The 26,520-nt window shown below is 35.6% G+C and overlaps 1 protein-coding gene across 3 annotated transcripts in view; it reads left to right on the plus strand.

Moving 5' to 3' along the window:
• XRN1 (5'-3' exoribonuclease 1) overlaps positions 1 to 26,520 on the plus strand; it is a 121,054-nt gene that overhangs the window by 46,673 nt on the left and 47,861 nt on the right. For all 3 annotated transcript variants that reach the window (XM_019438497.2, XM_019438503.2, XM_019438509.2), the window contains 7 exons: positions 443 to 546; positions 3,665 to 3,796; positions 17,481 to 17,643; positions 20,830 to 20,943; positions 22,661 to 22,759; positions 25,164 to 25,279; positions 25,820 to 25,966. In XM_019438497.2, coding sequence (XP_019294042.2) covers positions 443 to 546; positions 3,665 to 3,796; positions 17,481 to 17,643; positions 20,830 to 20,943; positions 22,661 to 22,759; positions 25,164 to 25,279; positions 25,820 to 25,966 — 875 coding nt within the window. The remainder of the gene's footprint in view (positions 1 to 442; positions 547 to 3,664; positions 3,797 to 17,480; positions 17,644 to 20,829; positions 20,944 to 22,660; positions 22,760 to 25,163; positions 25,280 to 25,819; positions 25,967 to 26,520) is intronic.

Below are 26,520 nucleotides of genomic sequence, written 5' to 3' on the forward strand. Positions count from 1 at the left end.
CTAAGTGTCCAACTTTGGCTCAGGTCATGATCTCGCAGTTTGTGAGTTCGAGCCCTGCGTCGGGCTCTGTGCTGACAGCTCAGAGCCTGGAGCCTGTTTCAGGTTCTGTGTCTCCCTCTCTGTCTGCCCCTCCCCCACTCACGCTCCTCTCTGTCTCCCAATAATAAATAAACATTTAAAAAAATTTTTTTTTAAAAAGAGAACTAACAATTCAAGTAGATGGAAAAGTTGAAAAGAGCAGGAAAGGTTGAAAAGAGCATAGGGAATAAATGACACAAGTGAGTAAATGGTATTTGATACCTGTTTTAATTATTAAGGTGAGTCTTTATTGATTTTAAAGATAGTTATAAATGCAAGCTAGTTTTTAATTATTTAATTTTGCCTTTGTAAAATTTTCTCCTGGACCTGAAACATGAGTGAACTTTTCTGCTTTTACTTTAAGAGTATAGAAAATATAGCTTCTTCAGTGCTTGGAAAATCTGTCTTTGTTAATTGGCCTCATCTTGAAGAAGCTAGAGTTGTTGGTGTATCAGACGGAGAAACTAAGTAAGTAAGATTTGACGTATACATTGTAGATTTATATTTGTTTTGCTTACTTGATGGCTTTTATTGATCCTTTTTAAAACTGATATAATTATTATAAAAATATTTACACTCTAGTGAAATTAGTCTTCTAATCACATCACTCGATGTTTAACCACAATACATCCCTGAGATATTTTAGATGCATTTATTATTTGTTCTCTTTCACTTTCTTTTCCTTTTAATAACTTAAAAGTTCTATATCCTAATTTTTGCTAGCAGTTATTATATTATTTAGTAAATGTATTTCTCTGACAAGAATCAATAGCGTATATAACCTTACTTTTACCATGCCTCTCCCAGGTTTTATTTAAATAATACATTAATTTTTAAAAATACAGGTCATCTATTTAAGGAGTAATTTCTTATTTTACTCGAGTTCTCAATCATTGTGTCAGTGATTATTTAGTTATTCTTTTATCATTGTTTATCTTTATTTCACATAAATTTGATCTGATTGATGTTAGTTTTCATGCATCTAGAACTTTCAAAAGTAACTTTTTTTCAGAGAAAATTTTACATTTTCTGAGTTAAAACATATCCAAAAGATCGTTTTTGTTTTCCTCATACTTAGGTTTAGAATTGTGGAGGCCCAGTCCTTTTTCCCTTAGTTTTCTGCAAACCTACTTCAGTTGTGTTCTGTCATATAATGTTGTTGATGAGAGGTCAATGCCAGTGTGAATTTTTTTCCTCTGTAGGTATCTGCTTTTATTGAGGATATAAGAAATCTTGAGTATTCTTTTAATCCTCAGAATTCAGTTCCCCTACCTTTCTGATATAGTCCAGTTTATCACTTTTTTCTTTTACCTATCATGCTTTTAGTCAGAACTCCTTACCTAGCTCTAGGTCCGAGAGATTTTCTCCTATATTTTCTTCAAAAAGTTTTGCTTACTCGATAATTTTACCTCATCCTTTTACGTTTAAATATATGATCTACTGTGAATTAAGTTTTATATTTGGTATGAGGTTTAGGTCAAAGTTCATATATTTGTCTATGAATGAATGTTCTTTTTTCTTCTTCTTCTTTCATGAAGATAGAAGTGTTCCATTTATATGGAAGCATATGGAAAGTGCCATATACTTTTTATTTTGCTTCCCAGATTTTATTTCAAGTTAGTTAACATACAGTGTAGTATTGGTTTCAGGAGTAGAATTTAATGATTCAGCACTTACATGTAACACCCAGTGCTCATCCCAACAAGTGCCCTCCTTAATGCTCATCACCCATTTAGCCCATTCCCCCTCCTACCCACCTCCCCTCCAGCAGTCCTCAGTTCTTTTTAGTTAACAGTCTCTTATGGTTTGCCTCCCTCTGTTTTTTCATCTTATTTTTTTACTCCTTCTCTTCCCCTACAAAAGTTTATTTGAACAAATTATAGCTGAGAACTTCCCTAATCTGGGGAAGGAAACAGGCATTCAGGTCCAAGAAGCACAGAGAACTCCCCTTTTCAAAATCAACAAAAACAGGTCATATCAGTAGTGAAACTTGGAAAATACAAAGATAAAGAGAGAATTCTGAAAGCAGCTAGGACAAAAGGTCCTTAACCTACAAGTGTAGATACATAAGGTTAGCAGCAGACATCTCCACAGAAATAGGAATGAAGAGTCAGTTGCTCCAGCACCATTTGTTGAAAAGATGGCCTTCCTTCATTACATTGCCTTTCCACCTTTGTCAAAAATCAGTTGAGTACATTTGTGTGGGTCTACTTCTCAGTTTTCCATTTTGTTCCATTTATCTGTATGTCTGTTTTTATCCCAGTACCACACTGTCTTATTTCTGTAGCTCTGTAGTAAGTCTGACGTTGGGTAAAAATCTCACAAATTATATATAGGATCTGTATGCTGAAGAAAGCAAAAGTATCCTGATGAAAGAAATCAAAGATTGAAATAAATGGACGATCCATTTGGATCAGAAAACAGAACATAGTAAAGATAACAAATCTCCCCAAATTAATTTATAGGTTTAGAGCAATTCCTATCAAAATCTCTCCCAGATTTTGATAGATACAGAACAGTATATTCTAAAATTTTTATGGAAAGGCAAAGAACAAAAATATCTAAAATAACTGAGAAAAATAAAAATAATATAGAAGGGGGATGCCTGGGTGGCTCAGTCGCTTAAGTGTCTGACTCTTGATTTTAGCTCAAACCATGATCTCACAGTTCATGGGTTTGAGCCCCATGTTGGGCTCTGTGCTGACAGCTCAGAGCCTCCTTGGGATTCTCTCTCCCTCTCTCTATCAAAATAAATAAATAAACATTTTAAAAAATAAAGCAGAAGGAATCACTCTGCTTAAATTATTTTGGAGCAGCTGTAAACGATATTATGTTTTAAATGTCACTTTCCCAAGGTAATATCTAGAAATACGACTGATTTCTGTATGTTGATTTTATATCCTGGGACCTGGCTAAACTAACTTCCTTGCCTCTTTACTTGAAGAGTCCAGGTCAGTTATTTTGTAGAATTCTGAATGTACTTGATTGTCTCTTCATAGTGTCATTTAAGTTGGTCCTCCATCCCATATATTTCCTGTTAACTGATAGTTAAGTATAGTGGTTTGATCAGAATCAAGTTAAGCTTTTTAGTAAAAATACTTTATTGCATTTGAGAGTATTTTTTAATTCTATAAAAATTTATATTTTATAAAGTATTTTTATTTTTATGTTTTTTCATGTTTATTTTTGAGAGAGATCATGAGTTGGGGAGGGGTAGAGAGAGGGAGACACAGAATCCAAAGCAGGTTCTAGGCTCTGAGCTATCCACACAGAGCCTGACACAGCTCAAACTCACGAACTGTGAGATCATGACCTAAGCCGAAATCAGAGACTCAACTGACTGAGCCACCCAAGTGCCTCTGTGTTTAGTCTTTTTTTTAAGAGAAAGAGTAATAATTCTTATATTTTGATTGAAAATTTTTACAAGTCCATGTCCTGAAATTTATATTACAGTTTAAAAAAAAGGAGGCTTGGTTTTTTGCTATTATAACCATGTAGAAACCTTTTCACTTTGAAGACTCATACTACTAGAACACTATATTAAACCACAAATTTGGGGGTAATACATTTTATTTAATCTTTTAAGATTTTACTTGGAAGAACCTCCAGGAACACAGAAGCTTTATTTAGGAAGAACTGCCCCACCATCTAAAGTGGTCCATCTTGGAGACAAAGAACAATCTAACTGGACAAAAGAAGTACAAGGAATTTCAGAATAGTGAGTGTCATAAAATATATTTAATGTTGTAAAAGTAGAATGTGATTTAATGCACTTGTCCTCTGACTTATTTTCTGCTTAACATAGTAATCACTCTGAATACTGACTACATCTTCATTTTATGTTCTAAAGAAAATAATGAGTTCTAGTTTAAAATAATACCTGGTTAGCAGCAGTTACAGCCTTGCCCAGTTTGTCACTAAAATACTTGATGATATACAAAAGAAAAAAAGACAGAATCACATAATACTGGGAATAATAGTTAAGGTTGCCTGAATTTGAGAGTTATTTTTTACTAATCATAAGGCCATTGAATTTTTTGGCCATATGTAGTAATGAAAATAGGAAGGAAAATTGTCCCTTTTTCATCACCCTTACTCCCTGCTCACTCTCCTACCTTTCCTACATCTAAGTCCCATATGCCCTGAATTTAGAAATGCAAGGTCTATACCAACCAAATAACTAAGAAGCTGGCCCTCCTCCATGATCCTACCATAACAGTACTTCCCATTCTTCATCCAAATACTAGAATCCTCTAAACCAAAACAGAATAATAGAGGCTGGCAGTGGCACATGGAATGGTGTTATAAATGTATATCCATCACCCTTCCTATTAAAAACTATAATAGCATTCACTGATCAATGGGGAATTTGAGGAGACGCCTCTTACACAATTTTGGAGCTAATAGGCCATAAATATGCTTATTCAAAGATGCATAAACAGGGAAAAATGTAAAAAGATTATAAAAAACCATCCCAGTGTCCTATGTGCCAAATGTGGAAGCACCCAAATATATAAATCAATTAATCACAAACATAAAGAAACTCATCAATAGTAATACCATAATAGTAGGAGACTTCAACATCCCACCCACAGCAAATAGACACATCATCTAATCAAAAAATCAACAAGGAAACAATGACTTTGAATGACACATTGGATGGACCAGATGGACTTAACAGATATATTCAGAACATTTCATCCTAAAGCAGCAGAGTATACATTCTTCTCCAGTGCACATGGAACATTCTCCAGAATAGACCATGTACTGGGACACAAATCAGCCCTAAGTAAGTTCAAAAAGATTGAGATCATACCATGCATATTTTCAGACCACAATGCTATGAAACTCGAAATCAACCACAAGAAAAAATTTGTAAAGGTAGCAAATACTTGGAGACTGAAGAACATCCTATTAAAGAATGTATGGGCTAACCAAGCAGTTAAAGAAGAAATTAAAAAGTGTATAGAAGTCAATGAAAATGATAGCACCACAACCCAAAACCTCTGGGACACAGCAAAGGCGGTCATAAAAGGAAAGTATATAGCAATCCAGGCCTTCGTAAAGAAGGAAGAAAGATCTCAGATACACAACTTACACCTTAAGGAGCTGGAAAAAGAACAGCAAATAAAACCCAAAACTAGCAGAAGACAGGAAAAAATAAAGATTAGAGCAGAAATTAATGCTATCGAAACCAAAAAAAACAGTAGAACAGATCAATGAAACCAGAAGCTGGTTCTTTGAAAGAATTAACAAAATCGATAAACCACTAGCCAGTTTGATCAAGAAGAAAAAGGAAAGGACCCAAATAAGTAAAATCAAGAATGAAAGAGGAGAAATCACAACCAACGCAACAGAAATAAAAACAATAATAAGAGAATATTATGAGCAATTATATGCCAATAAAATGGGCAGTCTGGAAAAATGGACAAATTCCTAGAAACATATACACTACCAAAACTGAAAGAGAAAGAAATAGAAAATTTGAAAAGACTGATAACCAGTAAGGAAACTGAATTAGTAATAAAAAATCTGCCAAAAAAACGAGAGTCCAGGGCCAGATGGCTTTCCAGGGGAATTCTACCAAACATTTAAGGAAGAGTTAACACCTATTCTCTTGAAGCTGTTCCAAAAAATAGAAATGGAAGGAAAACTTCTAAACTCTTTCTATGAGGCCAGCATTACCTTGATTCCAAAACCAGACAGAGACCCCACTAAAAAGGAGAACTATAGACCAATTTCCCTGATGAACATGGATGCAAAAATCCTCAACAAGATATTAGCCAACCGGATCCAACAATACATTAAAAAAATTATTCACCATGACCAAGTGGGATTTATACCTGTGATGCAGGGCTGGCTCAATATCCACAAAACAATCAGTGTGGTTCATCACACCAATAAAAGAAAGGACAAGAACCATATGATCCTCTCAATAGATGGAGAGAAAGCATTTGACAAAATAGAGCAGCCTTTCTTGATAAAAACCATCAAGAAAGTAGGGATAGAAGGATCATACCTCAAGATGACAAAAAGCCATATATGAGTGACCCAATGCTAGTATCATCCTCATTGGGGAAAAACTGAGAGCTTTCCCCCTAAGGTCAGGAACAAGACAGGGATGTCCACTCTCACCACTGTTACTCAACATAGTATGGGAAGTCTTAGCCTCTGCAATCTGACAACACAAAGAAATAAAAGCCATCCACATCGGCCAGGAGGAGGTCAAACTTTCACTCTTCACAGATGACATGATACTCTATACGGAATACCCACAAGATTCCACCAAAAAACTGCTAGAACTGATTCATGAATTCAGCAAAGTTGCAGGATATAAAATCAATGCACAGAAATTGGTTGCATTCCTATACACCAACACTGAAGCAACACAAAGAGAAATCAAGGAATCGATCCCATATATAGTTGCACAAAAAACCATAAGATACCTAGGAATAAATCTAACCAGAGAGGTGAAAAATCTATACATTGAAAACTATAGAAAGCTTGTGAAAGAAATTGAAGAAGACACAAAGAAATGGAAAAAGATTCCATGCTCCTGGATAGGAAGAACAAGTATTGTTAAAATGTCGATACTACCCAAAGCAATCTACATATTCAACGCAATCCCTATCAAAGTAACACCAGCATTCTTCACAGAGCTAGAATAATCCTAAAATTTGTATGGAACCAGAAAAGACCCCGAATAGCCAAAGCAGTCTTGAAAAAGAAAACCAAAGCAGGAGGCATCACAATCCCAGACTTCAAGCTATACTACAAAGCTGTAATCATCAAGACAGTATGGTACTGGCACAAGAACAGACACTCAGATCAATGGAATAGAATAGAGAACCCAGAAATGGGCCTACAAACGTATGGCCAACTAATCTTTGACAAAGCAGGAAAGAATATCCAATGGAATAAAGACAGTCTCTTCAGCAAGTGATGCTGGGAAAACTGGACAGTGACATGCAGAAGAATGAACATGGACCACTATCTTACACCATACACAAAAATAAACTCAAAGTGGATGAAAGACCTCAATGTAAGACAGGAAGCCATCAAAATCCTTGAGGAGAAAGCAGGCAAAAACCTCTTTGATCTTGGCTGCAGCAAGTTCTTACTCAACACATCTGCGGAGGCAAAGGAAACAAAAGCAAAAATGAACTACTGGGACCTCATCAAAATAAAAAGCTTCTGCACAGTGAAGGAAACAATCAGCAAAACTAAAAGGCAACTGACAGAATGGGAAAAGATATTTGCAAATGACATATCAGATAAAGGGTTAGTATCCAAAATCTACAAAGAACTTATCAAACTCAACACCCAAAACACAAAGAATCCAGTGAGGAAATGGGCAAAAGACATGAATAAACACTTCTCCAAAGAAGACATCCAGATGGCCAAGTGACACATGAGAAAATGCTCAACATCACTCATCATCAGGGAAATACAAATCAAAACCACAATGAGATACCACCTCACACCTGTCAGAATGGCTAACATTAACAACTCAGGCAATTAAAGATGTTGGTGAGGATGCAGAGAAAGAGGATCTCTTTTGCATTGTTGGTGGGAATGCAAGCTGGTACAGGCCACTCTGGAAAACAGTATGGACGTTCCTCAAAAAACTAAAACCAGAACTACCCTACGACCCAGCAATTGCACTATTAGGCATTTATCCAAGGGATACAGGTGTGCTGTTTCAAAGGGACACATGCACCCCCATGTTTATAGCAGCACTATCAACAATAGCCAAAGTATGGAAAGAGCCCAAATGTCCATCGATGGATGAATGGAGAAAGAACATGTGGTATATATATACAGTGGAGTGTTACTCGGCAATCAAAAGGAATGAAATCTTGCCATTTGCAACTATGTGGATGGAACTGGAGGGTATTATGCTAAGTGAAATTAGTCAGAGAAAGACAAAAATCATAGGACTTCACTCATATGAGGACTTTAAGAGACAAAACAGATGAACATAAGGGAAGGGAAACAAAAATAATATAAAAACAGGGAGGGGGACAAAACAAGAGACTCATAAATATGGAGAACAAACTGAGGGTTGCTGGAGGGGTTGTGGGAGGGGGGATGGGCTAAATGGGTAAAGGGCATTAAGGAATCTACTCCTGAAATTATTGCTTCACTATATACTAATTTGGATGTAAATTTAAAAAATAAAAAATAAAGCTAAATTACAAACAAAACAAAACAAAAACATCCCAGTGTCAAAGAAGGAGATAGCTCTCAGGAGGTAGAGTGTATTTTTGCCTTCTCACAGTAATTAGATACTCCTGTCTTGGTTGATAATATACTGAATTTTGTTTTACAGTGCATAAATCACAATAATAAACTTATTTGTGTGATTACTTTAAGGACTTTTTCCCGAGATATTATGCTAAGGGTAGGGAACATATCTATTTTTTCATTACTATTCTCATTCCTTGACTAATGCACTAGGCAGTCAATAAATGTTAGTTTGAATGAATAGAGATTGCTTTATTCAACTCCTTTGTTTGAAAAGAAAGTCATTCAAAATACTGTAAGTGTTTAGATATTTGTTTATGTACTCAACAATTATTTACTGATACCTACTAGGTATAGAAATTAGGAACTGCAGATACCATAGGGAATAAAATCACAGTCCCTATACTCATGAAACTTACGGCTCGCAGATGAAAGATAGACATTAATGTCTTGTGTAAATTTTTGATCAAACTGCAATTATGATACTTGCTTTGAAGGAGTAGTACTCTGAGACTACATAATAGAGGAGTTTGACCTAGTAAGGAGACATTTGTCTTAGAGAAAATTTTCCTAAGGAAAATATTGATTAAACTAGTATCTGAATGTAGGAGGGTAAGAGTTAGGCAAAGAATGAAAAGGGAGTAGGTTTCAAGATGACGTAAAAGGTACATACAAAGTCCCTGTGCCAGGAGAAAAAGTAGCATATATACCATTAATGATAATGGCCAATGTGGCTGGATTGTTGGAATTAAGAAGGAACCCTAAATGAGGAAGATGAGGCAACAAACAAAAAAGAACGAGGCATTCTGAGAGGTGGGAGAACAGCCAGGAAAGTGTTATATCATGAAAATCAAAGAAAAAAGAGTGTTTCAAGAATAAGCGAGTAAGCCATGTTAGATGTTATAAAGAAGGTAGAGTAAGACCTATTTTTTTTGGTTGTGGGGGAACCTGGGTGGCTCAGTTGGTTAATCATCCGACTTCAGCTCAGGCCATGATCTCACGTTTCCTGAGTTGGAGCCCTGCATCAGGCTGTCTGCTGTCAGCATGGAGCCTACTTCGGATCCTCTGTCTCCCTCACCCTGTGCCCCTTCTCCACTTGTTCTCTCTCTCTCAAAAATAAACAAATAAACTTTTTAAAACTCTTTTTATAAAACTTTTTTTTAAATTTATATTCAAATTAGTTAATGTATAGGGTAGTCTTGGCTTCAGGAGTAGAACCCACTGATTCATCTCTTACATATGACACCCACTGCTCATCCTGAAAAGTGCCCCCTTAATGAAGTAAAAGCTATTTTGATTGAGCAGTGGGGCTGTAAGCCAGACTAGTATGGGTGAGGAATGATTGACAGTAACAGAAATGGAGATATAATAGGAGTAAATAAACACCTCCAAAAACTTTATTTGTGAAGTAAACCAAAAGCTCTTGACCCCTTGTTCTACCTGTTCTTTCCCATATGGATGGACTTGATCTTCTGTGATGGCAGCAAAGAGCAGAAAGAACAATCAAGGCAACAGACTACTGAAGTTGACGGCAATTGGATGCTGGTTCACACAAGAGAATAATTTTTAGTCCCTGCCAGTTCAGGATCTTTTGTTAACCAAGTAGGGTAGATAAGGCTATGTGGATTCATAGGCCCTTAGGTTTATCTATTCTGGTCACCATTTTCTTAGACTGCTTTTCTTTACTACCATATTCCTCCCTCATATCACCTCACATTTTGTCCCCTCCTCCCAAACATCCCAAAGCCTTCTATAATTTGTCTTCTAAGGTGAAATTCATAAGGCCACTCATACTCTGCTCTTGAGGGTTTACTTCACTTACTTGTAAGTTTGCACGTTATATCAGCATGAAAATCTCATGGCTCTAACGATTAGTAGTAACGTTTATACAGAGTATCCCTAAGACTTATACAACAAGAATATAGAACCTATCATTTATTTCAGTTATAGCTCCATATATCCAAGACATGTTCTCCTAAATTCAGTACATCCCTTTTTTGTGAACATAACACATGAAATACTTCCATGAGTACCAAAATACATGATTTCATTTTTAGAAACTTTCTAAGTACATATGACATGACTGAAACATTTCTGTATTTTTGTGTAACACATGTCCTTTCTAATGAAAACTACCATTAAGACATATCTGAAGAAGGATATAGAATTGAGTGGACTTGGTTTTTGGTTGATTCAGAGAGATAGGATTATGTGTAAAAATAAATGAGAAGAGAGGTGCAATTCAAAAGAAAGAAAACAATATATTTGATGATGGAAAAAGATAGGTTCTTAAAAAGGATAAAAGATAGCTCCTCTATTGTAACAGTGTAGTATACAACTATAGGTTGGTTTGTGTTTGGCATGGGGGCAGATGAGGAGCTCTCATTGGATGCCTACTGTTTTCTTTGTAAAGTAAATGTTGAATTCAGCTATTGAGGACAGAGACAGGGGAAGGGAGGTTGGTCTTAAATTTGAGTAAAGTAGAAGAGGTTTGAAAATAGTCCTTGGGGAAAATGGAAGAGTATCAGTTGATCAAAAAAACGTGGTTGAATTATAAGACGATATTGAGGGCCCATTTTGAAGTTCAATGTCATAAATTTGTAATATAACAGTCCACCCTGTCTTTTGGTATTAGAGCTCAGCTGATCAGTAACCGGCTTAGAAAAACCAGCCTTGGATTTTGCCAGATGGATACAATGAAAAGCCAAAGAGGCAAGGAAGTTTAGGATGTTAGTAGGAATATTACTGAAATAGTGGACAATGGAATCTAAGTGGGATAGAAAGAGAAGTGAAGAAAGTAGAAGATTAATAGTTTGAAAGTAGAAGGATCAGTGGATTGGAGATCCCAAATTAAGATAATCATAAACAAAAGTAGTTGAACAAGCAAGTTGGATGGACAAGTTTTTAGACAACAAAATATTGGGATAAATGATTTTGGAGGTGAAACCATTATGGATGATGTCATGACCCAAGTCACAGCTGTGGGAGTAGATGGCTGAACTAGAATGGAAGAGAAGTTTATTGGAGATAGGGAGATTGTGAAACAGTGTCTGTGGTATTGGGTAGATTATTTTGTAAACATTGAAGGCACTCTGGATAATGGTAGACATAAGGGTAGAATGGAAGAGTAGGGTAGTTTACTATGAAGGATGTCACAGTGGGAACACCAACCCTCTCTCCTAGTCCATACACAGTATGAAAACAAATAGCTACTACTACTGGAGAGAGATAACAGAGGGAACTGATGATACCTTCAGTTAAAGAGGTACATATTGAGGATATAATGGAGTGGCGAGGATTAGGAATTGGAGAAGGACAGAAGACTGGAAGAAAAGAACAAGGACATTCTTTATGGAATGCTATGGAGAAGATGATGTACTTGGAAGATTTGCAGAAGAGTTCCAAAACCTTGTACCTCAAACAGGCAAGAGATGAATCAACCAAAAAAAAGTGGTGTTACCAAAGGATTGGTGATAAACAACAATTATTAATAAGTTATTAAAAATATAGAACTAATTTTTAAGTACTATCATTTTACATAAGGGAAAGTTAAAAGATAGTTTTGTTGGGGCACCTGGGTGGCTCAGTCGGTTAAGCATCTGACTTCTGCTCAGGTCATGATCTCACAGTTCGTGAGCTTAAGCCCTGCATCAAGCGAACTCAAGCCCTGCTTCGGGTGAGTCCAAGCCCCTTTTCAGTCAGCGTGGAGCCTGTGGGGGATTCTCTCTCTCCCTCTCTCTCTGCCCCTTGCTCAATCACGCCCTCTCTCTCAATAAAAAAAAAAAAAAAAAAAAAAAAAAAGATAGTTTTGTTTATAACTTAGAAGAGATATATTAAGTATTTTTAAAAATTTTAATGGCCCACTATCACTTACCTTAACCCTCAAGACCTGAACTAGAGAGACAAGCCCCGAAACATCTGGCTTTGAAAAACAACAGGGCTTGTATCCAGGAGAAACATAGAGCTGTAGGAAATGGAGATTCTCCTCTTTTTTTTTTTTTTAATGTTTATTTATTTTCGAGGGAAGGAAAGAATATGAGTGGGGAGGGACAGAGAGAGAGGGAGACACAGAATTTGAATCAGGCTCCAGGCTCTGAGCTGTCAGCACAGAGGCCAATGTGGGGCTCAAACCCATAAGCTGTGAGATCATGACCTGAGTCGAAGTCAGACGCTTAACCTACCTAGCCACCCAGGTGCTCCTGAGATTCTCCTCTTAAAGAGCTCATACACAGACTCACTTATCCCAGGACCCAGGTAGGGTAAAAGCAGCAGTTTGAAAATCTAGACCTTAGGGGAAGAAAATTCATTTGCTAACAACCTTAAGGTAACTGTTGGAGGGACAGAGGCCTGTTGGGATTCTCTCTAGGGACTGAGGCATTGAATTGACAGGTGCCATTTTTACATTCTTCCTCTACCCTACTAGTACCAAAGCTAGCAGATGCCATTTTTGTATCTCCCTGTGTAGTAATACTAACACTAATACAATGTTGTATGCCAATTACACTTCAGTTAAAAAACAAAGGGACACGCCTGGGTGGCTCAATTGGTTAAGCCTCCAACTTTGGCTCAGGTCATGATCTCGCGGTTCATGAATTTGAGCCCTACGTCAGGCTCTGCGCTCACAGCTCAGAGCCTGGAGCCTGCTTCAGATTATGTGTCTCCCTCTCTCTCTCTGTGCCCCTCCCTTGCTTGTGTTCTCTCTCTCTCTAAAATAAATAAACACCTAAAAAACATTCTTTAAAAATAAAAAAAATAGGGGTGCCTGGGTGGCTCAGTCGATTGAGTGACCGACTTCGGCTCAGGTCATGATCTCACGGTTTGTGAGTTCGAACCTCGCGTCGGGCTCTCTGCTGCCAGCTCAGAGCCTGGAGCCTGCTTCTGATTCTGTGTCTCCCTCTCTCTCTGACCCTCCCCCACTTATGCTCTGTCTCTCTCTGCCTCAGAAATAAATAAACATTAAAAAAAATTTTTTTAAAAAATAAAAATAATAATAAAAGAAAGAACACAGACTAGGGGTGCCTGGCTTGTTCAATGAGTAGAGCATGCAACTTTTAGATCTCAGGGTTATGAGTTCAAGCCCCACATTGGGATAAAGTTTACTTAAAAATAAAAATTAAAAAAAAAAATTCAGGTGTTAAAAAAATATATATGGACTACAAAACTGACCCAAAAGCAATAAAAGTGTAAAGTAAAAGGAAAATAGAAAGAAAATCTCCCTACCACTTGAAAATTTAAAGATATTGTTCTGAATTACTATTTGGGTTTTTTTTCTAATAGAAAGTTTTTATTGAAGTATATATACATACATAGAAAAGAATATATGCAAATCATAAGTGTATAAACTTGGTAAGTTTTCACATGCATGAACAGAATACAAGTCACAAAATAGAACCAACAGAAAAGTTGCCATAATCCCACAAAGTCCCTTAAACCCTCTTCCAGCCATTAACATTCACTTCTCTCTTCCAAATATAACCCTAGAGATTAGTTTTTCCTATTTTTGAACTTTGTATGAATCATACAGAATGTATTCTTTTTTAACCTGACCTCTTTGGCTCAATAATGTGATTCCCATATTCATCTGTGTTGTTATGTATCGTTTAGTTCGTTCATTTTCACTAATGATTAAATTATGTTGTATGAATATAGGATAATTTATTTCTCCATTCTATTGTAGACAGACAATTGAGTTGTTTCTGGTTTGGGGTTTTTGGTGAATATGCATTACTGTTAGGTACATATCTAAGAGTGGAATTATTGCTTCATAGGATAATGCTTAAGCTCAGCTTTAGTAGATAACACCAAAAAGATTTGTAAAGTGATTATATTGGGGCGCCTGGGTGGCTCATTCAGTTAAGTGTCCAACACTTGATTTCAGCTCAAGTCATGATCTCATGGTTTGTAGGATCAAGCCCCACACGGGGCTCTGTGCTATCAGCGCTGATAGCGCAGAGCCTGCTTGGGATTCTCTCTCTCCCTGCCCCTCCCCTGCTCATGTCTATGCACACACTATCAAAATAAATAAATTTAAAAATAATTTTTTTTTAAGTGATTGTATTGGGGCACCTGGGTGGCTCAGTCAGTTAAACGCTGACTTCAGCTCCGGTCATGGTCTCGCGATTTGTGAGATCGAGCCCCGCGTCAGGCTCTGTGCTGACAGCTTGGAGCCTGGAGCCTGCTTCGGATTCTGTGTCTCCCTCTCTCTCTTTCCCTTCCCCACTCATGCGCGCTCTCTCTCTCTCTCTCTCTCTCTGTCTCTCTGTCTCTCAAAAATACAATAAACATTAAAAAAAATAAATAATAAAGTGATTGTATCAATTTACATTCTTCCAGCAATTTATAAGAATATCTTTTATCTGTGCCATCACCAATACTTATTAGTGTCTCTTCCATTTTAGCCATTCTAATACAGTGATATTTCATTTTGGTTTAATTTGCATTTCCTTGATGGCTGTTTCATATTTGCCAGCCATTTGAATGTGCTCTTTTGGGCAATGCTTGATCAGATTTTTTTTTTAATATGTATTTTATTTTTCAGAGAGAGAGAGAGAGAACACGAATGGGGGAGGGATAGAGAGAGAGAGAGGGACCGAGGATCTGAAGCAGGCTGTGTGCTGACAGCAGATAGCCCAATGGCAGGGCTTGAACTCACAAACTTTGGGATCGTGACCTGACCCAAAGTTGGACGCTTAACCAACTGAGCCACCCAGGTGCCCCCTGTTCAGATATTTTGCCCTTTTTTGTGACTGATTTGATGACCTTTCTCATATTTCTAATTTTTGTTATAAATTTGTGGTATTATTCTCAATTTCAGGGAAAAGCCTTAAACGATTCACTGTTAAATATGATGGTTGCTGTAGAGGCTTTTTTTAATCAATATTCTTTATCCAATTAAGGAAATTTCCTTCTGTTACTAGTTAGTTGAAAGTTTATATCATTAATTGATAGTGATTTTGTCAGTTTTTTTTTCCTGCATCTCTCAAAATGATCATATGATTTTTAAAATTGTAATCTGGTGAATTACATTGATTGAATTTTTGTTTAATTTTTTTTAATGTTTATTTTTTAAAAGAGACAACGTGAACCAGGAGAGGGACAGAGAGAGAGTGGGAGGCATAGAATCTGAAGCAGGCTCCAGGCTCTGAGCTGTTGGCACAGAGCCCGAAGTGGGGCTTGAACCCACGGGCTGTGAAATCATGACCTGAGCTGAAGTCGGACTCTTAACTGACTGAGCCACCCAGGCACCCCAGTGTTGATTGAATATAAAATACAAATCGACCCCACGGGGTGCCTGGATGGCTCAGTCGGTTGGGCAACCGATTTCGGCTCAGGTCATGATCTCACAGTTCGTGAGTTCAAGCCCTACATCAGGCTCTGTGCTGACAGCTCAGAGCCTAGAGCCTGTTTCATATTCTGTGTTTCCCTCTCTCTGCTTCTCCCCAACTCACGCTCTGTCTCTGTCTCTCTCTCAAAAATAAACATTAAAAAAAATAAATAAAAAAAATACAAATCTACCCCTCAATTCGTGGAGTAAATCCCCTTAGACTATGATGTATTATCTGTTTTATATGTAACTGGATTCCATTTGTTACATTATGTTTAGGATTTTTGCATTTACTTTCATGAGAGAGATAGGTAGATAATTTTCCTTTCTTGTGATATACTTGTCCTATTGGTAGCAAGATTACTGGCTAAATAACTTTTAAGTGAAGTAGTAGGAAAAAAAATCCCACTGAATTTTTAGAAAATGGTAGTAGAATGCTACATTTCAAAAATTTGTTGGAAAACTTTTTTAAGATGGCGTGGCTTATTTCAGACCAGCCCTACCACCATTGAGAAGTGTAAGCTGCTATGAAAAAAACATATATACAATAATGTTATCCAACTATATACTATTTATACTTATAATATATATCATATGATATATATATAAAAACACAAATATAAAAATTTAAATTATGATACTGTGAACTCAGTATATGGCCTGAATAGTAATATAGGCATACTAAAAATTGAATCTGTGAGCTAAAAGATAAAGCTGAGGGATTTCTTCAACATACAGTACAAAAGCATGAAGAGATGAAAAAATATATAGTCAGAATTGCTTTTTTTTTTTTAAATATTTTTCTAATAGGAGTCCTAGAAATAGGAAATGGAAAGGAGATAGGAAAATATCCTTGGATGGAGAATGATTGTATCATCAGATCAGAGGTCAGCAAATTTTTTCTGTAAAGGCCAGAGAGTAAATATTTTAGGCTTTGTAGACCTTACAGCGTTTGTCACAACTACTCACCTATGCTGTTGTAACACAAAAGCTATCATAGACAGTAAATAAATGGATGACTATGTTTCAGTAAAATTTTACTTACAAGAACTGGAGGCAGTCTGGATTTGGCTCATGACTATAGTTTGCCAACCTCTACTTTAGATTGAAAAAGCCCACTGAATGCCCCTGTCAACCTCCTTCTCTCTTTCTAGATCCACCTGTCCTGGTAAATGGAACACATATAGCATGTGGCCTTTTGTGTCTAACTTCTTACACTCAGCATATTTTTAAAATTTGTAGCATGTATCAGTACTTCTTTCTTTTTATGGCCAGATATTTTGTTGTATGGATATACCACCTTTTGCTAGTCATCTGTTGGAGGACATTTGGATTCTTGCTACATTTTTGCTATAGTGAGTAATGCTGCTATGCATTCATTTATAAATATTTATTTGAGTATCTTTCCAGTCCTTCGTGTATTTACCTAGAAATGGAATTGCTAGACTTTTTAAAGAACTGTCAAACTGTTTCACAGTGGCTGTACCATTTTACATTCCCACAGCAATGTGCATGTGTTCCACTTTCTCCATATCCTTTCCAACACTTGCTGTTTTCACTTTTTTTTTCTTATCCCCTTCTAGTGATTATGAAATACAAGAATTTCTTACACATCTTAATTGAGTTCTTATTTAATCAGACAGCTATTGGGAGAGGTATCCGTAGACTAAAAAAACTAATGCAAAAAATCTTAAGTTAGGTACTCAGAACTGCTAGCATATTTATTTAAAAAATTTTTAAGCACTTGATAATGAGTTAGTAGTTTTACTAACATCCTAGAATACATACACAATCATTCATATCTACATTTCTTTTTCATACTTTCTTTTAGCTACCTAAGAAGAAAAGGAATAATAATAAATGAAACATCTGCAGTTGTGTATGTTCAGTTACTCACAGGTCGTAAATACCAAATAAATCAAAATGGTGAAGTTCGTCTTGAGAAACAGTGGTCAAAACAAGTTCTTCCTTTTGTTTATCAAACTATTGTCAAGGTAAGTCTCCATCAGTTCTCAACTGTATCTTAATGTACATTATTTCACACTGTATAAAGAAAAGAGTGTATCATATTAATATTTATTTGTAAATAGATTAATGCAGCAGTGTAAAGTAGAAATTTTTTTTTAATATTTGAATTTTATTTTAATCCAAGTTAGTTAACATATAGTGTAATAATGATTTCAGGAGTAGAATTTAGTGATTCATCACTTACATGTAATACCTAGTGCTCATCCCAACAGGTGCCCTCCATAATGCCCATTCCCCCACCCTAAACCCCTCCAGAAACTCTCATTTCATTTTCTGTATTTAAGAGTCTCTTATTGTTTGCCTCCCTCTCTCTTTTTATCTTATTTTTCTTTCTCTTCCCCTATGTTCATATGTTTTGTTTCTTAAATTCCACATATGAGTGAAATAATATATTTGTCTTTCTCTTCTTTGTGACTTGTTAGCATAATACCCTCTAGTTCCATCCACATTGTTGCAAATGGCAAGATTTCATTCTTTGTGATCACTCAGTAATATTCCATTGTATATATATATACCACATCTTCTTTATCCATTCCTCAGTTGATGGACATTTGGGCTCTTTCCATTATTTGGCTATTGTTGATAGTGCTGCTATAAACATTGGGGTGCCTGTGCCACTTTAAATCAACATTTTTGTATCCTTTGTATAAATACCTAGTGCAATTGCTAGGTCATAGGGTAGTTTTGTTTTTAATTTTTTTGAGGAACCTCCATACTGGAAAACAGTATGGAGATTATTATTTAATATAATTTGAAAAAAACTATAGTTTTTTTACTTAGGTATAATTGACATGTAACATTATATTGGCTTCAGGTGTACTATAGGATTGAATATATGTATACATTGCCAAATGATCACCAATATAAGTCTAGTTACCATCTGTCATTATAAAGTTTTTGTTATAAAGTTACAAAAATTTTTTTCTCATGAGAACTTTTAAGATGTACTATTTTAGCAACTTTCAAGTTTTGCAGTGCATTATTATTGACATAGTCACTATGCTGTACTTTACATCACTATGATTTATTTATTTTATAACTCTTAGTTTTTAACTTATAAACCCCTTTACCCATTTCACCCATCCCCCTAAAACCCCTTCCCTCTGGCAGCCACCAGTTGTTTCTCTGTATCTGTTAGTTGTGTTGCATTTTGGTTTTTTTTGTTTGTTTTTTGGTTTTTTGTTTTGTTTCTTTCATATATCTGCACAAGTTTATTGGTTGAATAGATATTTCTGGAGTGTCCATTATGTGGCAGATACAATACTGTCTGCTTCAAATACAAAGATAAACAGTATCTAGTCCCCTCCTGTAAGTTAAGGTTCCTCAGTGCCATGACTTTTGACTTTTTGGGCCAATACTTCTTTGGGGGTTTTTTTTTTGTTGTTTTTTTTTTTTTAATATGAAATTTATTGTCAAATTGGTTTCCATACAACACCCAGTACTCATCCCAACAGGTGCCCTCCTCAATGCCCATCAACCACTTTCCCCTCCCTCCCACCCCCCATCAACCCTCAGTTTATTCTCAGTTTTTGTTTTGTTTTTTAGAGTCCATATTAAGTGAAGTCATATTGTACTTGTCTTTCTCTGACTTCTTTCATCTTGCATAATACCCTCATGGTCCATCCATGTTGTTGCAAATAGCAAGACTTTCATTCTTTTTTATGGCTGAGTAGTATTCCTGTATGTGTGTGTGTATGTATGTGTAGAGAAAGACCACATATATACATGGGGGTGGGGTGTGCCTTCCAGCTTTAGCAGGGCTGTAAGGCATACCTGCCAGTGCTTCTGTTCCCAGAAAAAGTCCCAACAGGCCCCTGCCCCTCTTGCAGACACTTTAAGGTTAGCAGATGAATCATTTCCCCATATGGTCTAGGTGCTTTCAAATTGCCATTTTGACCGTGGGTCTCAGGGCAAGTAGATCTGCACACAAGCCTTTTAAAAGCAGAATCTCATTTCCCTATAGCCCTTTGAGTCTCCCGTACATAAGCCACATTGGTTTGCAAGCCAGACATTTTGGGGGCCTATTTCTCTAGTGTAGTTCCCAAGAGTTGGGGTACCTCCTCAGGAAAATAGGGCACCTCCTCAGGAAGAAGCTCCATATTTGTGAGATCACTCCTGATTGTGGGTCTCCACATCAGGGCTGGGGTTTTTGGCAACAGTATGTCTCTGCCTCTCGTATCCTTATTGATGTGTACATTTTATCTTTTGTTGTGGAGGAGCTGGGCTAGTTTTCAGGTCTTTCTCAGAAGGAACTAATTGTTCTAGATGTAGCTGAAGATTTGCTCTGTCCATAGGAGGAGATGAGTTCAGGATCTTCCTATGCTGCCATCTTGAACCGCCTCAAAAATTATAGTCTTTATAGGATTATTTTATGCTCAGTCACTCATTCTGTGTATGATTAAGGAGCTTGTCTTATTTATTTACTTATTTATTTATTTATTAAACTTCATCTCTAATGAAAAATCCTAGCATTAGCTTAACACAGTTTTAAATTAAAAAAATTTTTATTCTCCAAAAAGTGTTTGCCTCAAATAAATTAATGGGGGGAAAAAGGGCATTTGGTTTTGTGTTTGTAATCTTGGTGTGATAAGACAAAAAAAATTTTTTTAAGTTTTGTTTATTTTGAGAGAGAGAGAGTGGAGAAGGGGCAGAGAGAAAGGGAGAGAGAGAATCAGAAGCAGGTTCTGCCCAGTCAGCACACAAGCTGAAGTGGGGCTTGAACTCACGAACTCATGAGATCATGACTTGAATCGTAACCAAGAGTTAGACACTTAACTGACTGAGCCACCCAGGCGCCCTGAGACAAAAATTTTTTAAAGCATGTATTGATACTGTAATCTTGCAAAACAGTTTCTTAGGAAAGATTTTATCACCTTTCTGTGCCTTAGTTTCCTCAGGTATAAAGTGAGGCTAAATAATCTGTGCTACAGAGTGTTGTCTTGAAAATGAAATGAACTAATAAATGTGTGAAATACCTAGAAGAGTGGCATATAAAGTCAATACATTTTAGTTACTAGTACTGTTACATAGAAAATCTTTACATTTCACATTTGCAGACAGCGTAGTTCTAACTCCACAGGAAGAAAAATTTGATGTGCAATCCATAGAAATTTTGATTATAATAATTTACTTTTATATTTCATTCTACATAGGACATCCGAGCTTTTGACTCCCGTTTCTCCAGTATCAAAACATTGGATGACTTGTTTCCTCTTAGAAGTATGGTCTTTATGCTGGGAACCCCCTATTATGGCTGCACTGGAGAAGTTAGTTTCTGTTCTTGTTACTAATTACATTTCTTTCTTGTTTCAAGTTAGTAGAGTTATTTGACTCTCTTCATTTAAGTGTAAAATAAAATGTAATACTGAAGGAGGGAAAAATAATTCATTTGTCTAACTTAGGAACACAGCATTTGGCTTTATATCTTTAGTCTTGAGCAGGTTGTGGTCAGGAGGCAGGGAAAAAAGAATTCAAATCCTAATCTTACAGAGCAGGTTTGTTTATTGTGGTGGTATGGAAAAAGCAATTCTGAAATTATTGTAGATGTATTATTGGGTTGATGAACTTGTAAATGTGTTGATGTTTGAGGAACTTCAGTTCTCACATGGAAAAAGATATATGCATATATGAAATGGAAGAATGCAAGAAAGAATCTATGGGGACAGATTAAACTTGGAGGTATTAATGTGAACTCATGATTTTTAAAATATGTGTGTATCATATGTATATAGGCACATGTATATGGATATATATGTATATATGTATACATACATACATACATACATACATACATATATACATATATTTTCTAGCTCTGTTTGCTTAAAAGGATTACGAAGCAAAGACACCCTGGTAACAGTAAACATACATAATCTCCAGGTTTTGACTTCTAATAACATACCCCACCAAAAGCTTTTCAGAGAAATGGCCCATTACAGGGCTAGGTCAGGTTAGGTACAAGATGAGCCTGGAAACACTTGTTAGGCCAGAAAGTAAGGAAGTGCTCAAATGACTAATGAGAGCATATTACATAAACACAGGAACCAGATTCAAGGGACTCCTACTGGCCAAATCTAGGACAGTTTGAATACCGAAATAATAAGTTGGGAAAATAGGAATTAATGATTCCACAGCAGTATTAAATAGGGAATGGAAGGGCTCTTGATTATAGTATCATGTCAAGAATAAACGTGGAGAGAGTGCTAAAGTTGGAAAACTATCTTTTTATAAGCATTATGATAAATATTAAATGTGGCAACAATCATCATTGGAAACTAAATCTAGGGGGAATTTGTTATCTGAGTGTAGGATACTTTCTAAGACCATGAAAATATTTCCATGAAAAATTTTCATGGTCTTAGAAAATATCTTCCCACAGACAGTTAATTAGTTGCAAGTGGAAGAAAAAAAACTATAATTGGACAGTGAAGAAATTGAGCAGTATCTTTGGTATGATCAAAGTTAATAAATATCACAGTGAGAGACAGATGAACATCATGTACATCATAAAATATCCTTCTTAGGAAATATACGCCAAAATATTAAGGGGTAACAGACATGATATATATAATATACCTTCAAAAAGTTCAGAAAAATAATTATGTGTATGTAACTGTACACAGAGCACAAATGTTAAAACAGATGTTTAAACAAATGTTAACATTAGGTGAATCTAGGTAAATGTTTTACAAGTGATCTTTGACCTGGTTTTTTTGCAACTTTTTGGTAGTTTAAAGTTATTTGCAAATAAAAAGTTTAATTTAAAGACAAAAAAAGACTAACAGCTATTAAAGCAAGGTACAATGACTCAAATTTACAATATAATCACATTCATTTATAAATTCTAAGAGAATCTCCCATAGCCACCTTTACTGTTTTACTGTATTTCAGAAATAATAAACCCTTCAAATAAGTAGAAAAGTAAGTACATAAAATATAGTGAAAGAGACTATAAAACATATTGTGATTTTTTTTTCCTCCAAGGTTCAGGATTCGGGAGATGTGATTACAGAAGGTAGGATTCGTGTGGTTTTCAGCATTCCATGTGAACCCAATCTTGATGCTTTAATACAGAACCAGCATGTGAGTACTATAGTCCATATTGTTTAATTTAGAACTGATGAACTTTGAAAGTGTTAGAAGCATATTTTTTACCACCTTCTTTGAATGTATTATAAATATTTTATTTAATAGTGATTAAATTCCCTCACAGTTGCATCTAGGATTATTTAAAAATAAGTGTGGAATGTATGCTCGAACTTCATGCAAATCTTTGGGGGGGGGAATCACTGACATCCCATTATTGATCTATAACAGTTATTAGGGGTTATCGTGTTCAAGCTTAGAAGGGGCACATTTTTTACCATACCCTTTGGGAATAGACTTAGATTTTTTTTTAACTTTTCATAATTAATCAAAGCCTACATTTTTTAGTTACAAGTGACAAATGGCCTTACTGCAGTCACAAGAGAAAATTGGGGAAACTGCATTTAAATTCACAGCCCTTTTTTCAGGACCTTTTTCTCCATAGATGTTCACTGGGCTCCTTTTAGTTTTCCCTGCTACAATGGGAGGAGGATCCTGATATCTGTCATATATATTCTTATTGATTCATTGGATAATTAACTTAACTGAAATTAATTCACAGTCAGCTATTGCTACTTACACTTTTATTTTTCTCTAATAGTAAATTCTAAAGCTTTATATCCTATAAAATGAATTCAAGGCATTGGGCATCAGCATACACTTGAGAAAACATTACGGAAGGCAAATAAGTCTGTTTTGGAGAAAGAATTCAGAAAGCACAGTCAGGAAACCAGGAGAGTGGCCCATTTGATAAAAATGCTGGAGGTCTCTATTCTGGGAGTTAGTAGAAGAACATCTATTTTCCTCCATCCCTAGCTTTTTCTAGATATGAATGAGCCTGTCCACTTCTAGTATACAGTGTTGCTAGGCATGCCTTCTCTATCCACTGTGCTCTCTTTCTCTTTACATACCTTTTTCAACTTTTACTCAAGCCTTCTTCTTCTCTACTCCAATGTTCTCTCCTTTTTTAAAATTTTAATGTTTGTTTATTTTGAGAGAGAGAGCGAGAAAAAGCAGGGAAGGGTCAGAGGGAGAGGCAGAGAGAGAATCCCAAGCAGGCTCCACACTGTCAGCACAGAGTCCAGTGTGGGGCTCAATCCCACGAACTGTGAGATCATGACCTGAGCCGAACCAAGAGTCAGATGCTTAACCAACTGAGCCACCCAGGCCCCCCTTTGCTTTTTATTTTACATTTTCTAGAATATTTGTGATGATCTTCATCAATGTTAATTGTACCATAACTGAATATTTCTCAAAAGGACTACTATTGGTATTTTAGATGAGACAACCATGTGTAAAATAGGACTCCTGTATATGACAGCACAGTTGACATTTTTGACCCTTAGACAGTAAGTGCTAGTAGCCTGTGCCAATTACTATAACTGAATGCCCCTATATATTTCCAAATACTTATTAGAAAAATTAAGTGATATTACCTGTGATAGAGAACTACTACCTTAACTCTTCCTGTCTATTTTAGAAAGCATACTTGATTCATCTGTATTATTTCTAAACCTAATAATGCACTTGATGGAGAAACTATATTGTGTTCTTTACCAGCATATTAACATATTTTAATAATTTATATATTTCATGCAACTAAAAAATGTATCCATTTGGGGACTATTATAGACATATAAAATGTGAATAAAATTCATATAAATATAGAATGTGAAATCCACATAAAATATGTGTTATTATTATGTATGTTAGGATTAAATGGTAGCTTAGGAACTAGATTTGTAATTGCTTCCTGGTTAAAAAGTATATGATCTAATACTTTTTTTTAAATTTGATAATCTTTATAGTTTCTTAAGTGCACAAATTAAGGTTACATTTCATTGACTGTATTAGCTATAAATCTATACATACTTCTTACTTTTATATGATAGTAAGTATTAGAGGAAGTGAATATCACTTATGTCCATATATGAAGGATATTTTAAATTTGCTCAGTAGCAACACTTTTGATGACATACTCATGTTTTAATTCAGTGTAATAATCATCAAGGCTTCATTATGTCCCAGGTATTTTACTAGGCCCTAATTGGAATATGAAAATTAATGTTTAAGAAATAGTTCCTGCCTACAGAATTTGCAGTAGAGTCTATTTACAGTAGAGTTTATTTCTTGAGACAGTTTCACAAATTGTATATTTCCTCCCCCTTTCATTCATCCTTGGGAATTCTGTCCTTTAAGGAGAGAGAGGAGCAGAAAAATTCTGCCTACAGATCCTTTCAAAAAAAAAAAAGGGAAATGGATCACTTACTTTTGAGAATCCTTATATTGCCACATTCCAATGGTTAGTGATGTCTTGATTATCTCCAGATTTTTAAGGTAAAGAAATAACATTTGATGCTTTGTGTTTCCATAATTGACCTTTTTGTTTTTATATTTAAAGAAATATTCTATAAAGTACAACCCAGGATATGTGTTGGCCAGTCGTCTTGGAGTGAGTGGATACCTTGTTTCAAGGTTTACAGGAAGTATTTTTATTGGAAGAGGATCTAGGAGAAAGTAAGTTTATGTTAGAGAAATTTACTTAAAGTGGCAGAAAAAAACTAAATGATAAAGATAAACTGGTTATGTTAGTATTTATTTTCTTTTATTAATTGCTCTGAATTTTCTTTAAAAATTATGCATAAATTCCTCTGATGGTGATCTTTCATCTAAATGGCACATGTTGTAGGTGTTTGGAAAGACAGTTCTTATTTTTAGCAGCTAACAAATTGAACCTTGAAAAAAGGTATCAGAAGGTGTGTGTGAATCTCAATAATATATTTCCCTGCATTTTCTTATTTCATTCTCTTCTCTAATTACATAATCTATTTATATGCTTTGTTACCTTGGGTTTTGAAGCCTTTCCTCTAGTTTTTCAATTACTGCTTTGGAAATAACCATGAAAACTATAGAAGAACAATCAAAACTAAGTATTTCTAAGAATTGAAAGCTAAACGTTGTATTCTTTGAACAAAATTTAAAATGTGCGTGTGTGTGTGTGTGTGTGTGTGTGTGTGTGTGTGTGTGTGTGTGTGTGTATGTGTGGTTTACATTCAGCCCTCATGGAGACCATAAAGCAAATGTGGGTTTGAATCTCAAATTCAACAAAAAAAATGAGGAGGTACCTGGATACACTAAGAAAGTTGGAAGTGAATGGATGTATTCATCTGCAGCAGAACAACTTCTTGCAGAGTACTTAGAGAGGTAAGTGCCTAATAAGGTCCTATTAGGCATCCAAAGATGTGGGAATGTCATAACTATTTTGCCTTTCTGGTATTAATTTTAGACTAAAAATATTTCCTTTGTTATGATGGGACATGTATTACATGTAAACCTAATTTTATATCATGGAGCACCATAGCTCTTAGCTAAAAAATACTGTACTTATTTATTTAAAATGAAAAAGAATGATGATAATTGGCCTCCTTTTATTTTTATTTTTCTATTTTTAAAGATTTTTTTTTTTTTAAGTAATCTCTACACCCAATGTGGGCCTGAAACCTACAACACCAAAATCAGGAGTTGTATAGTCCACCAACTGAGCCAGCAAGGCACCCCTTGGCCTCCTTTTAATTAAAATTTTCCTCAATTTGCTATCATAAATAATTCACTACTTTGTATGTTTGTGTTAGTAATAAGAAGATTGGTATGGGTGAACAAAACAGCTCTTCACGCATTAGATTTTCCTGAGTCTTAAAACTCCAGCTGGATAATAGATTACTGTCCTAAAATTATAGAATTTTATGCTGAAATGGTCT

The sequence above is a fragment of the Panthera pardus genome, unplaced genomic scaffold (assembly GCF_024362965.1).
Source record: "Panthera pardus isolate Hobbes unplaced genomic scaffold, ASM2436296v1 HiC_scaffold_16, whole genome shotgun sequence".
Classification (NCBI taxonomy): Eukaryota; Metazoa; Chordata; class Mammalia; order Carnivora; family Felidae; genus Panthera; species Panthera pardus.